Below are 17,009 nucleotides of genomic sequence, written 5' to 3'. Positions count from 1 at the left end.
GGGGCCCTTGCCGGCAGGGCGAAAGGCGGGGCCCGTGTCAGAGCGGTTTGAGGTTCAGACCGTGCCTGGGTGAGCTCCAGCAGGGACCCCTGACGCCGGGCAGGGAGCGTGTGCGCAGGGGCACTTCGTGGGCAGGCTCAGCACGAAACTTGAAGAGGAATTGCGTTTGGAGTGAGAAGTTTTAAAATCTCGGGGTAATTTGCCTTTAACTCGTTCAGACACTCGTCCTAGCTCTGGTGGAGCAAGGAACGCTTCCTGAATCCAGACTTGGCCAGAGGCCCACTGGAAACCACATGCTCGTGAGAGGTTGTCCTTAGGACAGTCTGGAGACCAAGCTGGGCTCGGTGCAGCGTGGGGACTGTGCTGTGAAGTCATTGTGCTTGAGCAGCCCTGAGTGAATGGTGATTGTGGAACAAAGCAGAGAACTACTTTGGGGTTCACATCCAATTAGGAAGCAAGTTTAAGGTCTTGCAGCAGATTATGGGATTGCAGTTAGATTCACTTGCTTGTTTCTTACTGGAAGGCTGGTGCCTGAATTGTTTTGGACAAAACAGGGTGATTTTTTTAAACACTGAGATTATGGCAGCAACCGTCAGTGGCATCTGTCTGGTGGAGGTCCAAGGAAGATCTGATGCCTTAGAACATGGAGAAAGTTTGTGATTTATTTTCAGGTCAACTGTTGCTATTCAAGAAAGATAATTTACCAACTTTGCTACTCTTTCGTGACTCAGCACTTTACAAAGAGATTGTTGTTGCAGAGCAGGAACAGAGTACCAAGCATGGTAAAAGGCCAAAGTATTTTGCAACCGCATGTTGCAAAGTCTAAGCCCCAAGGTCCATCCTCAAATCGTGCAGTTCCAGAAAAATGTAAACTTTTCCTTACCAGCACAAAAAGCCTCAACCCTTGGTCAGTCTGTGATGAGCAAGTGCACGTTATGTCGACACCTGGACTTTTTCCACTGACCCTTGCTCTGCTCTTTGGCTTCCCCAGGTGATTGCAGTGGAGCACTGAGGTGACATGGGCCAGCAGGGCACTGGCTGGGCTGATTTTTGTCAGCTCTACCTCTGCTTTGGGGAGAGGTCATGGAAGTTTGCTCCTTCTGCTAATGCTAGTCTGTAACTGTAGGTTGTTTCCCAGCCTCGATCCCATGTACTGAAGGTTAGAGTGCTTGTCCAGTCTGAGTGCCCTGGTGCGGTTCTCTCAGGTGGAGTGAAGTTGAGGCTGTCGTCTACTTCCTGAGCACCAGGGAATGAAGGTTTTCTTCAAGTACGGAAGGTTGAGAGCTCTTTCACTTGGTATAATGTTAACTCACACACATGTGGGAACTAGAAATGGAGTGCAGGTCATGGTCTTCCATATGTAGGGCCTGGTGAAGGGAGTTGGGATGTGGCAGTTCTTGAAATGCCTTGTTTATGCACCCCGTTGCTCTTCAGGCATACATCTGTCTAGGCCTCCAGCAGCTCTAGACTAGGTGCAAACTCAAAACCATCAAGACATAAAGAAGTCTTTCTTACCGAGCACATGCATGTCAGGAGAACTCTGTTGCAAGAGACCGAGGTGTCGGGGACACAGACATTGCCATGGCTGGGTGGAAGAAGGGCAGTGGTTTTGCAGAGCTGTATTTTGGACTGGGGCACCAGGTTTCTTCTGTGAGTCCAGCCCTGAGTAGAACGATGGCTGTTTGCTATAGACCCTATTGAAGATACCACCCAGCACAAAGGACTTAAGTGGAGAAGGCCATGGGTGCAGTCTCCCCTTTCACTGTTGTACTGTTCGTTCCTCTTCATTGATTGGAATTATGGCCAAAGTTTCCACTTCGTGGCTAAATTACGAACTGTGAGGTCTATCCAAGAATAGATAAGCCTGCCTGTCCACCGATGAAACCTTTGCTTAGTGATGAATCGCTCTGTCACACTGTCTTCCATTAAATCTGCTTAATTCTTCCGGGCCCCATTAGTGATAAAAGCACAGTGTTAGCTTTGTTTCCAGCACCAGGCAAGCTCGCATCAGCTGCTGAGATCACACTGCACTGGTTAGTGAAATTTGAAAGAACAAAGTGTTTCATCCCAGTGCCATCATCTGGTGCGCTGACTTCACTCCCCTGCTGCTAGGGTCACTGACCGGTTGTTTGGATTTGATTTTAAAGTTATGTGCTTAGGGCAAATAAGATATAAAGCCATGTTTAACTGTTGTTTGTAAAATTGGAATGGGTCTTAAGTCAGTGCGCATTATCTGTAATGCATGTATTACGATTTGTCCAGTGGTCAAAACAGAGGTAGCTGCCTATGGAAGTCAGTAGGCCTGGTGGAATATATTCTGGAATATATATTGCTGTTATAAGCTCATATTTGTACAGGCACAGGAGTACAGGGCTCTGAACTGTCACCATGAGAAAGGTGAAAGTAACGCTGGTGCCTCTGGGTTGGTGTTGTGGTGAAGCGATTCCTGTGAATCAGCTTATCTTCAAGACTGGTGTGACGTGGATGCTGTCACAAAGCCAAACACCTGCTGGAGAGGTTGCATCACTACAAGGCAAAAATGTATTTATTCAGGATTACCTTGCAGTTCTGCTTTGGCTGTAAAACTCCCATGAGCTCTTACAGCTATGTTAGTATTTTTAAAGATATGTATATGATTTAAACATATACATACAAGTTTAGGTGCTAACTACATTCTCTTATTCTTTTTTGAACTGTTGCATGTTCTGGTTATGTGTACGTTCTCTTTTTTTACACTAATCCACAGGAAACTTGGTTGCATCAAGCATATAGGCCTCGATTGACCTTTTACCCTCACATTCATCCAACTGTGTTGAGTAGTTTGGAGTGAAACATTTAAAATGCTAATCTAAAAAATGCTTCCTTCTGTGTAAGATCTTCATCTTGAATTTATCAGGAAACAAGAAGCCTGAGATCATGGCAGGGAAACCCAAGCTGCACTATTCCAATGGAAGGGGGAAGATGGAGTCAATCCGATGGCTGTTAGCAACAGCTGGGGTTGAGGTTTGTACCTTTTTTATGAAGTGATCAGATTAATCTGATTAAAATGTACTCTTTGGAAAGGTTTCCCAGTTACGTCTGTACTTAGAGATACGCACATCACATATTGTGGTGCAGAATGCTTAGATTCAGTGACACGCTCTCTTACGCTTTATTTAGTGTATTCCATGAACAATTAGTGCACAGTAAAAGGGTTTTAACATACAAAGAGAATTGTTAAGTGTAGTTTTTGAAACATACTTTAAGCTGAGATCTTAAATTATTGCTACACACCACAACTGTGCATCTCTGACTTAATTTGAATGTTCATGACTTCCCTGTGTCTCATGATTGCTCTCCACTGAAAGACCATGCCTACCACGTGAAAACCTTTAGAACACTATCTCCAAGCAAAATGCTTGTCATTCTTTGGGTCAGGATCCAAGTCAGATAAATCTGCAGAGCTGCCCTGAAGGCAGTAGGGAGCTATCCAGATTCACGTCAGGTGGAAACCATCCTAAGGAGTCTTAATTTCTACATTCAGTTTTTGTTTGAATTCGCTGCTTTGAAACTGTTTTCTCAGAAACTGTTTATTCTTTGTTGGAAATAAAAGGGTTTTTAATGGTGCTCACTTGAGAATGTTGCTAACAGAGAAGCTGCAGAGCACAAGTGCTGAGGAAACAATGATCTTGGCCTCATTAAAAAGTCCTTCTCATTAAAAAGAAAATAAAGATGCCGGTGGGGGAAAGAGGGACATAAATGGTGTGTGACATGCATAACTGATTAAAAAAATATCAATATTTCACGTTGCATCAGCTGCTTTTAAGTGAATGATTTGGTGTCTGTTCCAGGGATCAAAGGATTCCAGTTGGAGAAGGAATGTAAGCCACACACACACATACACCAAACTGCTAGGAAGTTTATTACAAGGTCTAAAATAGATGTAAAATTCAGGATATACCAAGAGAGAAAGAGAGATAACTAAAGGCTACCAAAAATAGATTAGACACAGATTCTTACCAACCCACACATTTGTTCAGTGACCAGGAGGCCAGCTCCGAGGTGCATTGTGTAGAAACGGGGTGTCAGGCACTACTTTTGCGGGCATCCCCGCGGAGGTAATGTCAACCATAAGAGGTAGTTGGATCCGCCTCCTTCTCAATCTTTCTCGAACCCCAGGCCTTTTATATGCCAAAAGTGCAGACTCATCCTGACGCAGGGGGCCAGCTGTGCACACTCATTCTAGACCCATCTAACACAGTGTCTATTAATTGTGCAGGCAAGTAGACTGCTCTTCATAATGAGGGAGCTTTTTTGAAGTGTAAAGCATTGTATGTTGCTGTGGGGTTGGGGACACTATCGTCCTGGATTATTTGCTGGAGCAGAGATGAGGAATAGGAGCAGGGGGCCAACACAGTCATGAGAGGTATGGGGAATAGTGTGGAGAGATGTAGTTTAACTTCCAGTCTTCCTTCCAGTTTTCCATGTTTTTTGAGTGACACAGTGTTGTGTTTTATCATTGTTTTTCAGTTTGAGGAACAATTCATAGAAAAGAAGGAAGACCTAGAAAAATTACGCAATGGTGAGTCTGTAAACAGTACCCTAGGCATACATTCACACCAATATAACAAAGGTGTAAGAGATGATATTTGTGTAACATCTCCAGTACAATGTAACCTATAAAATGAGGAGATGAGAGACCTGCTTGCTTGCGGATGCTTTCATCCCTCAGAATTGGAAGTGTCTTGATGTATTACCAGGTCTCTCTCAGATTCAGCATAGTAGTGAGTAGTTTGCTTCCTTGTCTTCCCAAGATGGATACCTGCTATTTCAGCAAGTGCCCATGGTGGAGATTGATGGGATGAAGATGGTGCAGACAAGAGCCATTGGCAGCTACATAGCAGCAAAGTACAACCTCTATGGGAAAGACCTGAAGGAGAGAGCCTGGTACAGTAACAGTGCATACTATCCTTACTAATACTCTTCCATAGCTTTTAATATGAGAAGAACAAGAAAGCAATTAAGTGTCTTCTGTTCACTAATAAGCATTCTACTTGGTGATTGCTGCAGCATTGTCTTTCAGGAGAATAATAAAAATGGACTGGTAAAATGAGAAATATGAAATAAAAATATTTGTTTCAGGATTGATATGTATGTGGAGGGAACAACAGACCTGATGGCAATGATTATGTATCTCCCTTTTCAACCAGCTGATGCAAGAGAAAAGAATCTTGCCTTAATCATTGAACGAGCTACAACCAGGTACTTTCCTGTTTACGAAAAGGTAAGTGCTAAAACACCGGTAGTCCACAAAGGCAGCCAAGTGGGGAACAGGTTCCCCGCCATCCCATTCCCCTGTCCCCACACACCTCCATTCCAGATGGCAAGTGACAGTCTAACTCTGGAACTGGAGAAGGAATTGGCTTCCAAAGTTGCAGACTGATGTTCTAGTTTTAGCACACATTTGTTAGCTGTTTAAGTGTAGCATTACAGTAGCATTGGCACAGGCACATTTCCTTCTCTTGCTCCTGCAACGTTCACCACAACTTGTCTGTTCCAGCAGTTGGTAGCTTCAGCAGGCTGTGATTCCTGCATCAGCAGTTTGCCATGAAAGAATCCTTCCATACAGGACTAAAGGTGGAAAGGCTGTGTTCCTTCATTCCTGACCTATTTCAAACTGTAATCAGCAAACTCAGATTTTGCTAAAACATCTGGGCATTCACTTAACTTTGGGGAAAAATAAATAAAAAAATAAATTGAAGTATGCTACTGGTAAAGTGTCCTGACTACCTCTTCCAGTTACTTTAGTCCTGTTTCTTTTGGATGATTTAAGTCTTTCCTGTGGTACTAGATTTGCTACAGCTACCTGCTGTGGTAGGTTAGAGTGAGCAATAGGTCCACACACACTGAAACGTGAGTTCTGGTATAACTTTTTGCCATGAGAATATCTATAACTTTCTAATGTTGTAGGTTCTTGCATGGATTTGCTCTCATGTGTTTTTGTAGAAATCCATCTGTAATGAATATCTAGATAAAACTGTTACATCCTAGAAGACTTTTTAAACTCGTTTGCATTTTGTAGGCCTTAAAAGACCATGGCCAGGATTATCTTGTTGGCAACAAATTAAGCTGGGCAGACGTCCACCTGCTGGAAGCTATTTTAATGGCAGAAGAATGTAAGCCTGATATACTGTCTGCATTCCCTCTGCTCCAGGTTAGTAATCATGGGATCTCAATATGGAATATGACAAACATGACAAATTTCACTGTCTGGTTTTAAAAGCTAATTGATGGTTAAATCTTTTGAACCATTGCACCATGTTACTGATAGTTCTCTGTCTATTTCTGTTGACTACAACAGTATGACTACAGGCACACTGCCTTGCCTCCTGGGGGCTCTCCTTTCTCCAGCTCGACTTGCCTGAGCTGTTCTCAGCTGGCAAGAATTCACTTACTAATGCTCCCAGTTTGGTCCTGTAACTGCTCTTTCCATGGCTTCAAACACAGCAATGAGCATCAGGAGGGGAAGTCTGCACCTGTTGTGTCTGCAGTTCCTGCCATTCTGCTAGCAAAACTATATTTTCAAGAAATTATACAAAGGAGCTGTTAAGTTGCTTATTTCTTGTCTTTCGTCGTGCTATGCATTGAGGATGAATCTTAACTCTTTAATATTATTTTTTTCCCATCCCCATTTAGGAAACTAAGGTAAACTTTGTAGCACCAGCATTGCAGATCAGAATACTCACACCTGGATTTTCCAAGGTGACTAGTATGTTGTAGATGTATTTTTGCCCTTTTTATTTTTCCGAATGGAAAATGCTGAGTGCTGAGCTGGCTACAAGGGGCTACGACCTTTCTGTGTTTAATAAAGCACGTCCAAGAAGTAAAAATCCTAGTTGCCTGATTTTTAACCTATAAAGGACAGAATTACAATTTCCTTACTCTCATTGCCTTTACTGCTGCTTTTTACAGGCTTTCAAAGGAAGAACAAGCAACATTCCAACAATCAAAAAATTCTTGCAGCCTGGCAGTCAGAGGAAGCCACCAACAGATGAGAAGGCTGTTGCCATGGTGAAGAAGATATACGATATGTAATCATGTGGCTGCTGCAGAAGATAATGCAACCGTAGTAGATGACCAGAGCCATGCTTTGCTAAGTGAAAATTGCATAGATGCATTCTGTAGTTTGCCTCATATAGACAGTGATGTGAGAATCATGGAAACAAAATGCGCTTCTAAGTTACAGAAAAAGGCTCGTTTGGATCTGTTTAGTCCAGAAAATAATATTTCGTGGAGCAGTTACTTGAAAAAAAGTAAACTGATACTTTGTGTTTCTTTGATTACAGTACATGCCTGGAAGGGGGAAACGTTTCAGCTATAGCTTCCAGAGTACTGCAGAAAGACTCCCCTCCCCCTGCCCTTCATAAACTGCAGGAGAGAAGAGCCCCTCCATAAAAATGGGGAAATCGTTTACACTCAGACCTACAGTCTTTTGGTTTTGCCCCATAGGTGGCTCCTAGATCGAAGTTCACTGTCTCCCTGCTGTATTTCATTTCTGTCCCTATACTTTCAGAGTTGCAGTTAAAAAAATAAATAAAAATAATAAAAATAAAACTCATGATCATTGTAAGTTTATGGGCAAAAGAAAGAAACTTGTTTAATCCCCACATAATCTCTTGGAAGTGATTTGTTCACTGAAAGATCGAAGTACTTGTGTTTAATTAGCCTGACGTGGTTTTAATCCATTGGAAGCACCTATTCCCTTGCTCTTCTTTTTGCTGCTTGGCTGGATGGTCACAGCAATGATCTGCCACTTGATGGGTTTTTTGGTAAGGTTTTACCTTCTTCAGACTCTTCCCAAGTAGTCGTACAGAGAACGGCACTGGCTGGTCACCCTTTCAGTAAAAGTTAGTTTTATCTCCTCAGTGCTTAAAGCATTCACTACTGCTTCAGATGCTTGATCCTGATTTCACGGGAACCATCGCTGTTTCCTTTATGAACAGTGCCATAAACTATTCTTTTTCCTTGCGGTTAGTTGCTTTTCTTCATAAGACTTGAACTGATGAGGCAGTGAAAACACATAACCACTGTACATAAAGAATTTTAACTGCCAGCAAAGTTAGCTCCTTTTCCAGCTTGTGCATAAGAGGCACATACTGCATCTCAGAGGCACAAACTGGAAATGCCTCAAGCACATAGGTACTGTTCAGATCAGCTGAGAGGTTTACGTTAAGATTACATTCTAGGTAGCCGGAAGCAGTAGTTTGCCATGCCCACCATAGTACTCAAGTTCCAAAAAAGCACTGTGATCGCTGAACCACCAACAGAGACTGGCATGGGACATCAGCTTTGCATTTTGTGAGTCCTCAGTCCCATAAGGACTTGCTAAGAAGTCTACTTGTTTGAGCTACTCAAGAATTTCAGCAAAAGCTTCTGGACTACGGTTGGGTTTGGACTTGCTTAGACATCTGAGCTGCTCCCTTGCCACCATCTAAGCTCCTGCCAAGAACACTAAGTTGGTATTCCGCTGGTGGATTTGTGCAGCATTAAGATCTGATACATAATAGTGTTTATAAGCAAGCTCTGCATGAAAAAGATGAAAAGAATCAAAATTTATCTTTGTTTTCAATAGTGCACCAGAAGATAGTCTTAGCTAAGCTTTGAGACCCAGGGAATATTTAATTATATTCTATGCAAACCAAAGCAACTTCAGTCCCTGACGAGTTTATATCTAAATAATCTCCTTTGTGTGTGTGTGTGAGCTTTAGCAAGATAATCTGTATAAGACAATTGGAGCAAACCTGTTAAAAGAGTACTGAGAGTGAGTTTACATCCTGTTTGTGCACGATGGTGATCCTTCCTCAGCCGTGGTTCATGCCAGTGGGAATTTACAGCATGGTACATTTTTAAACCATAGTGAGCATAAAGCAGGTCACTAGACTCTTCCATTGACAAAACGGTTCACTAGTCTGCATAAAAAACTAAGAAGCTTCAAGCACTTTACATTTTATTTGAACACTGATAATAGTTTTTACATTTAGAAACAGTGGGGCAAAATACTGTTTGAAAGGAAGGTGGGTTTTCTAGTGCAACACAGCACAGGCCCAAGCCTGTATTGATTAGTAATTGACAGTGTGATTAGAATTGATTACTAGAAAATTATGGTTCAGTACAATATACCTTTTTAGCAAAACACGTATTTATATATTCTTCTCGCAGAGATATAGTGCAAGACTAACTCAATTTCTTGGGGTGCTCAGCACCCCTTAAAAGAGATAAAACTTACAGAGAAAGATCCTTTGACTTAACAGAGTGCTTAAGAGTGCTTGACTTAACTCTTAAGCCAAGAGTTAAGATCAAAATATATTATCAACAAGCCACCTGTTTTAGTTTAATAAAAAGCTTTCAAAATATCAGCAAATGTCAATAATCAAATAACAGGTACAGGTCTTTTACAGAAAAGAGAAATGCAATGTAGGACTTGTGTTCAAACTTGTCTTTCAAGTACGGAGAGCTTGCCTGTTTGTTCGGTGGGTGTGGCAGTCATACTTCAGTTCTGAACTTGCCAAATTCCCCTACAGCAGCATCAAAACAAGCCTCAAAATCATCAGAAGGCTGCAAAGAAACACACACAAAAAAAAAACAAACCAAACCTTAAAAACCCCCAAGACAATAAACCCCATAAATATAGTTGTGCATGAACAAAACCAGTGAAAGTCATCATTGAATAACAGCACATTCATAAATACCTGACAGTAGAGCCTCTAGTAAGCAACCTTTTAAAAGCTCTGCAGCCTCAGTGTCTGTTGAAACACACAGCCCACCTAGGCTTGAAAAGCAATCCAAAACGGAAATTTTCCAGTTTAAGTCCTGATTTTTAAATTTTGTGTCTTGACAATTTGCATCTGATTTTTTCCTCCCTGTATGTAATTGGAGTAAAACTGTTAATGGTGTTATATTAAATGTAGTAACAACAAAGCAACAGTTATTACCCCTTCAGAAGGTGAAAGATTCTGACACACAGTTGAAAAATGCTTTCAGTTACAGACTAACTGGGAAAAAAGTCGAAAGTGTTGGTCTTTTCTAAGATGACTGTGTTGTATGAAAGCTGATGACTAATTTTATGCATTTGCGTTTGAAAACACTGAGGCTTACCTCAGGTTCTTCTAAGAACCTTATCAATATGCATTAACACTTAACTGCAGATCTCTCCTTTCTGTGCTGAGAAAGTCAGTCCATGTCAGATGTATCCGCCTAGTGAGATGAAAAAGCTGTTCACTGGAAACAGGACTGTGACCTCCAAACTAATTTCACTTAAATCATATAGTTGCTGGATGATCATAACTTCCACTGATACTGGTGTGAATCATATGTCACATGGCAACTACTTGAAAATCAGTGAAATCTTTACATTAAAATCCTCAATATATGTTTACCTCAGGCATGCTACTAGTCCGGCTGGCATTAATTTCTTGGACCTCTTGAACCTCATTCCCATTATAATGGTCAAAAGAAAAGATGAAACTGTAAAAGACAATTCAATATATTTATGTTCTCACTTCTTCCAGTGGACCATTCAGGAACATGGAGAGTTATCAAAGGTCATTGCTGTGTTTTGCTATGAACTGTAATTTAATAAAACAACAGATCAGAGGTAGGGTCTATAAAAACGTTCTTGCTTTTCCAAAATAGACTGCTATGATTTCTTTCAGCTACAAGTAAGGTTTCCACACACAGCAGAATGCTAAATCCTACTATGTTCTATAGATACTAAGATAGATACTTAGTAAGTATTCCATAGATACTAAGTCAGTCTGTCAGACAATGAATTCTACTTCCCTGTCTTCACGGGGATACAAATAAATAGGAAGAATCTTCATTGCAACAGTAACATGTATGCTGAATTACAGGAATAGCGTCTTATAAATCCCAGCACCCTAGATCATTGCAGCTGATTTCTAAATGTTCAAGGAGCTAGAGCATCCAACTTTATCTGTTTTGGTTTTAGAATGCTAGCTCTTCATTTGCTGAGCCTTAAAAACTAGACTGGAAGGATTGCCACTTGTTTTGGGTACAGAATATGGTTATCAGCGTCTCCTTCATCATGACCACAAGTTCACTTATTTCCTACAAGGGAGCCATCCTTATCTGTGACAAGAGGTTGGCAGCCCAAGAGGGCAACAAATGCAGTGCCAGCAGCAGAGAACAAATGTCATGGAAGGAACTGAATCTTCATCCTGGAGTAGTTTTACCTAGAAACGGAGGTAGCAGTGATCAAGCATGGGGATTTCATATCAACCTATGGCTGCAGAGTGCGACAGAAAGGAGGAGACCAATGAGAACACTGCAAAGACAGCTGGCTTTGTTAAAGCAGCATCACCTGAAATGCTTCCTAGAAGTGGGCAGAGAGACAGAACTTCTCATGGGCAACTGGGCTCTTGCAGCCAAAGAAATGTCAGTTACATAAATCTCTTCCTTTATTTCTTTTTTTTTTTTTTTTTTTTTAGTAGAATAGTTAAAACCACCTGGGTAATTCTCAGCAAACTCTGTGCACAGTCCTGTGCTCACAGGTGTCAGGAATTAGTTTTAAACTCCTTCCAGCATTATAAAACAAGCTCTGACAGTTACAAGCATTTTACAAAACTCTATCAGCTATGAGTGTGTGCTCATTAAAAATACCCTGCAAAAAATCTATTATGCTCCATTATCCATTGCTTTTATTTTCTGGTCCTATACCCTTGATCCTCTCAGGAATGTCTGAAGAGTGGACTATCCCACCGTATGCATTTTTCCAGAGCCCTGATGATATTTGCAGTTAATTGCAGGCTACAGAGCTTATTCACTCTATAATGTTCTTTTTTCTGGTTACCGGTATCTGGCTTTTCACACGTGCCAGTGTTTTCAAGTCATTCAACTTTTAGACCTGATTTTCAGAAGTGCTAAATATTCACTATTCCTCCTTAAATCAGCCAACAAAATTCAATAAACCAAGCCAAATTCAATTCAGTAAATTAGATTCAGATCAGAAATTCAATAAATTAGATGCATCAGCTTGCACTCTGAATAGCACAAACTGTGGCATACTGAAGTCTGAATTTCTACACCTACTTCAAACACATAAAATTGCATTAAAGTATTCAAGAAAGCACAAAGTTAATTTCGGGGGGAGTGAGAAAATGCCTGAAAGAATAAGATATAAAACAACCGAGAAAATTTGCCTGGGTATCTGTATGCTACATACTCTTTGTATATAGGACAAGTTACAAGAATCCTACTATCAAGGTCTCATACTAAACCATTACCTACGTTATTGTAGGAGACTCTTGCATAAGTGATAAATACTACAGATAATTATGGGCTTGGAGGCGGATTTTATTTTCTCCCTAAGCTTTTAACAGTTTGGGTACTTGTTTCATTTTACATTGCAATTTACTTTACTGGTTTCTAAGTTCAGAGCAGACACTTTCTTCCATGCACTTAATTTCCTTCCATTTGTGCTCTAGTTGCTTTTGGCACTTTGGGAGGTTTGGCATAAGAAAACATTCTGATTTTCTACAAAAGCAATACAGGGTTTTTGTTTTGTTTTGTTTTTTTTACAGAAAGCCCTTATTATCCTGAAACTAGCAGATACAGTAGCCACCAAAGGTTTTTAAGGTGTGGAACTGCAGATGTTTTTGAGCATGTTTAACTCTCCCTTCCTCTGAAGTCTTCCTACTGACTTCTTTATTCATTTGTGATATCTATGCATATGAAAACCAGAAGACGCCCTCTCCCAGACTTGAGATACATCAACCTGGAAGAGATTAAAACCAGCTTGAATGGTTGGCCCTGGCAGAGTACTTTGTATGAATACTTCTTAACTCACTTCAGGCAAAAATTACCACACATAGCTCAGACCACCTTCTTTGTTTTATTCAGCACAGGTGGATCTTGAAGAGACCACCCATTCACAGCCAAGGTGAAATATAAGTTTAGGTTTTAAGCAATTAGAAAATTACTTTATAATCATTCTAAACTAAGACTGCTTTAAGAAGTCTTTGTCCCTTTTATTCTACACATAAGAACTTTGTAAGTCAAGTATCGTGAACTTTTACCTGTATTGCTATAATTTCTATTAAATTAGTAATATACATTTCTCCAGTTGAAAGGAAGTCTTCACATGCCTACAGCTACGTGAAATGCGCAACACTGACAATACTTTACTATATCTGATGCTTGTATTAGTCCTTTCCAAACCAGGGAATTGGGAAACATGCAGCATTTAGTAAGTTTTAATTAGTATTCTCTTCCAGAAATTCTGTGTCCAGATTAGAAGTTTAATTAACCCATAAAAGTACAACACTGTATGCTACATATGCTACTTAAAATCATTCTGTGATTCTGTGATCAGGTATGCCATTGGCACCTTTACAAAAGAACTCGGTGGGAACACACTTTGCTAACAATTCTATTTGAGATTTTTTGAACTGGGAAGTTTTACAACTGTGGCTGGTGTACAACACAAAGCCAGCATGAACAGTATACTATAAATTCTAACTAAGTCCAGGAAAAGTGATTGTGCACTTGCATTATCTGGTTTAAATGTATTTTAAATGCATTCCTGCTTGTGAAACAACAGCCTAAGCCACTTTTGCTAAAATCATGAATAAGACAAGCTCCCAATAGCTCTTACTGCAAATCAGTTGTGTGAGGTTAATGTCCCCCTTAGAGATTGTAGTTTCTTGACCCCTTGAGGGTTTCACGGCAAACTAGGTAACATGACAATTACTGCATGGTTTGTATCCTGTATTTCTTAGCAGCAAATTAAAAACATTAAGTCAAACTCTTTCTGTCACTGGGAGCTGAGGATAAATAACATTGTGCAAGACTGATTCCTATACCTACTTTACTTCTCAAATTACATTCCAATCTGTAGTGCTAATGACTTTATTCTAGTATTTTCCCATGTTTCTTAGCTGGATTTCACACTATTTGCAATGTTAGGTAACCATCTAATAAAGCGAGGTGCTGCCAGGTGATAACACACACCTGCTGGCTTTGTGTGAATGATTGCCTTACCCTGCAAATGCTTCCACAGTTCAGCTCTTGAATTTTGCAGGTTAAGCGTCAAACTGTTTTAAAAGTAACATTTAAACTAAAGTAATACTCAGAGCTTGATAAAAGAGAATTTTACATCGAGTTCAGGAAACTTTTTTTTGGGGGGGATAGGGTTTTGTTTGTTTGTTTGTTTACTGTAGTAAAACACTTACACAGTGATACCTTCACATTTCTCGGGTCATGTGTTATGCAGTAAGCTCCATAACCAGCCACAGAACCAAAGGTCAGACCAGCAGCTAAAGAGATTTTACTACCTGCAAGAAACCATTGAAGTGTTATTTCTCAATGCAGCATCTTTAATCTCAGTCTTTTCACAGTTCTCTCTCTGCATAGTGTTATCCAAATATTTAAAAAACAGAACTGATTTTGCTACAGTGCAGCTAGCTCACCCAGTGTGAATAGAGAGGAAATATTTCCATAACTGGGTCATTCTCTTGCATGGCATTAGGGGCAAAACTGACTAAATTACAGGAAGACGATCAAGCGCTAGTAACACTTGCAGTTTAGGAAAAATAATCTTCAAAGCGCAAACCTAAATTTGGCTGTTTTCTCTATCATACATACCTTTAGATGCATTTTTTGTAATTTCTCTACACTGTCTGTTGTTTTTAACGAAGTTTTACAGCACTTGGGAGTCTCCAAAAATGGTAGAAGTGTCAATATATATAAAAGATAAATTGGACCACACATGTAGTCATAGGCCTTTCAGTCTGATATCAGTCCCTGACAAAGAAATGCTATTACCAACATCACAATTAAAAATTAAAAAACAAATAGATCACAATGAAGACGAAAATATGTATTTTCAAATAAACTTGACACCTTCTTTCAGTGCTATTACAAAACTGGTGCATAAAGCTCAGAGTTTCAGTAATATTTTTAGATTTCTGAATAGGCATTCGACTCTACCATAAGATAAAAGTGTAGAATCAGCACAGCAGGCGTTATCTGGATTAAGCTGATCCCCAAATCTTTATAAATAAAGAATCCAGACCCCCAGATGTCATTTAGCTCCCAGTGCTGTTATAGTGAATATTTTTAATCAAGACTTTGTAAGAAAACAGAAATTATTTCCATTAAAAAAAGTAATCTAGATTTGCCACAAGGACTAACCAACTATTAAAGAGTGAACAGAACAAGTGAATGGGATAGTCAGCGGGTACATCTGGGTACAAACCAGAAAGATAAAAAGCCACGTCTTTAAGGGCAAAGTACGTGCACGCTAAGCGGGGAAAACAGTGACTCTACATCACAGGAATCGGGATGGATGATAGCCACAGCGAAGACGACTGACGCGCTGCCGGGAGATCTCTGCACTATGGGAGAGACCACAGGGACGGACCAGCCTGGAGATCCCGCCTGCCCGTCCTCGGTACCACTGCGACCTCTGCCGGGATGCTCGGATCGAGCAGAGCTTGAAAGGGCTGCAAAACCGGCTGGAATATGGAAAATGCGCTTTATAGTGCATGATAACCTAAAACCTGTCTGATTATCTCAGAGTAAAAACGCACAATTCTGACAGTATGAGATAATTAACCACTAAACCAGAATACGCAAGTAAAGGGTTTTCTTTCCAGTGTGCATCTGGGAATCTCAGAATCAGGCCTGGATGCTTCCACAGAAAACAAGCTTTAACCAAAAATTATCCTGTGCTCAACACAGGGCTGATTAAAGGATATGAGAAGGCTCCATATATGCTGAAGGTCAAAGATAACATGAGAGCCCTTTCTGCCCTGAAAACAAACTCATCAGCTAGATTAATAGGAAAAAGTGACCATTTAAATGCTTATGTCGACCCAAATAAATCTCACAGACTCTGTTCATTTATAGCAGTGCAGGATGGATTTCAGATGCAGTTGTATTCATTATAGTAAAGTTTTCACATCTTGCATAATTTTTTTTTAACAATGTGCAGAGGATAAGAACCCCTAGTGCTTCATTTTCAAACCCTGCTGTCCCAGTATTTACCTTTCCGAGTGTACGCTACAACACCTCCAACAGCCAGCAATGCAGCATATGCAAAACCAATCCAGTCAATAGCCATGGTCCCAACTCTGGAAAAGAAAACACATTGTAAATGAAGACAAATTCTTCCCTCTTGTTAAAAAAAAAAATAATAAAAAAAAAAATCATGTTCTAAGTAACACTACAATCTCCTAAATCATGTTCAACTACTTTGTCAAAACATTGACGGGGTGTCTATTGGCTATTGTATCATTTTTTCACTAACTGCTGCCCCTACTTACACCTCAGTACAATGGTACACTGGATTTCCAGTAGGGGAAATTGGCATTTTGGGGACATATGTGGCATGCTTTTTCCCAATCAAACACACATGTATGCGAGCAAAAAGCTTGACGCCACCCCAAGCTTCTGTTGTGCTTGTGCTATATGGCTGATCTGGGCATACACTACGGATACACACAGGTCTTGTCAGTGCACAGCTTAGTGCCTTGACAAAAAGGCTCTACTTCAGGTACTTCAAGTGGAATGTGACAGGCCCAGCAACTCCAAGTAAAAATAGGAATTTTCAGAGTTTACCCAAAGCTTCCAGACAGGCCACCTGTGGGAAGCTGTACTTACAGAAGCCCCCTCCTCTCTCTGCCTGCGCTCCTTTTGTTTCACCTTGAGATTTTGATGCACTGTCCCAGTTTAGGCTTCTGTTCTCCAAAAAGCATTTTGGTTCCTGTTTTGACACTGATCTCTACTTCCCCAGCTGTGCTTTGTAAAAGCATGGGTGGCCAGACAGCCCCAGCAGCACCATGGCTTCTCTCCCACCAACCGGTGGGATACACCCTTCCCCTCCTTCCCCCAGATTAAGGGTATACTAATTAAATGCATCCTTCTTTTCACCTGAGTGGGTGTGTCCTTGATCACAGTGTTAAAGCGGTGGCAGGAAAGAACACACACTCATCATTTTACATCAATCCTTT

At 40.6% G+C, this 17,009-nt stretch overlaps 2 protein-coding genes across 2 annotated transcripts; one reads left to right on the top strand and one right to left on the bottom strand.

The window, feature by feature from the left end:
• Nucleotides 1-2,898: 2,898 nt before the first annotated feature.
• On the top strand, nucleotides 2,899-7,175 carry LOC104400303 (glutathione S-transferase). The gene is made up of 6 exons (XM_010022308.1): nucleotides 2,899-3,003; nucleotides 4,510-4,561; nucleotides 4,794-4,926; nucleotides 5,122-5,263; nucleotides 6,062-6,193; nucleotides 6,952-7,175. The coding sequence occupies exons 1-6, from the start codon at nucleotides 2,917-2,919 to the stop codon at nucleotides 7,072-7,074; spliced, it is 669 nt and encodes a 222-aa protein (XP_010020610.1). The 5' UTR covers nucleotides 2,899-2,916; the 3' UTR covers nucleotides 7,075-7,175.
• Nucleotides 7,176-9,318: 2,143 nt separating this feature from the next.
• TMEM14A (transmembrane protein 14A) lies at nucleotides 9,319-16,126 on the bottom strand. Its single transcript, XM_010022307.1, has 4 exons — nucleotides 16,045-16,126; nucleotides 14,229-14,330; nucleotides 10,416-10,503; nucleotides 9,319-9,594 (listed from the first exon to the last, which is right to left on the bottom strand). Exons 1-4 carry the CDS (start codon nucleotides 16,118-16,120, stop codon nucleotides 9,555-9,557), a joined length of 306 nt encoding a protein of 101 aa, XP_010020609.1. The 5' UTR covers nucleotides 16,121-16,126; the 3' UTR covers nucleotides 9,319-9,554.
• Between the last annotated feature and the right edge of the window lie 883 nt (nucleotides 16,127-17,009).

Source organism: Nestor notabilis, unplaced genomic scaffold, assembly GCF_000696875.1.
Source record: "Nestor notabilis isolate BGI_N333 unplaced genomic scaffold, ASM69687v1 scaffold13959, whole genome shotgun sequence".
Classification (NCBI taxonomy): Eukaryota; Metazoa; Chordata; class Aves; order Psittaciformes; family Psittacidae; genus Nestor; species Nestor notabilis.
The sequence above is the reverse complement of the archived record's forward strand: the minus strand, read 5'-3'. Positions and strand labels throughout refer to the sequence as shown.

Bases quoted from the DNA above. Each gene is read 5' to 3' on its own strand.
- LOC104400303 (XM_010022308.1), top strand. From the start codon at position 2,917: ATGGCAGGGAAACCCAAGCTGCACTATTCCAATGGAAGGGGGAAGATG. The intron at 4,927-5,121 runs GTACAGTAACAG...TATTTGTTTCAG, and splicing joins GACCTGAAGGAGAGAGCCTG to GATTGATATGTATGTGGAGG. The intron at 5,264-6,061 runs GTAAGTGCTAAA...TGCATTTTGTAG, and splicing joins ACTTTCCTGTTTACGAAAAG to GCCTTAAAAGACCATGGCCA.
- TMEM14A (XM_010022307.1), bottom strand. From the start codon at position 16,120: ATGGCTATTGACTGGATTGGTTTTGCATATGCTGCATTGCTGGCTGTT. The intron at 14,331-16,044 runs GTAAATACTGGG...GGTTTCTTGCAG, and splicing joins TGTAGCGTACACTCGGAAAG to GTAGTAAAATCTCTTTAGCT. The intron at 9,595-10,415 runs GTAAACATATAT...GTTTCTTTGCAG, and splicing joins GGACTAGTAGCATGCCTGAG to CCTTCTGATGATTTTGAGGC.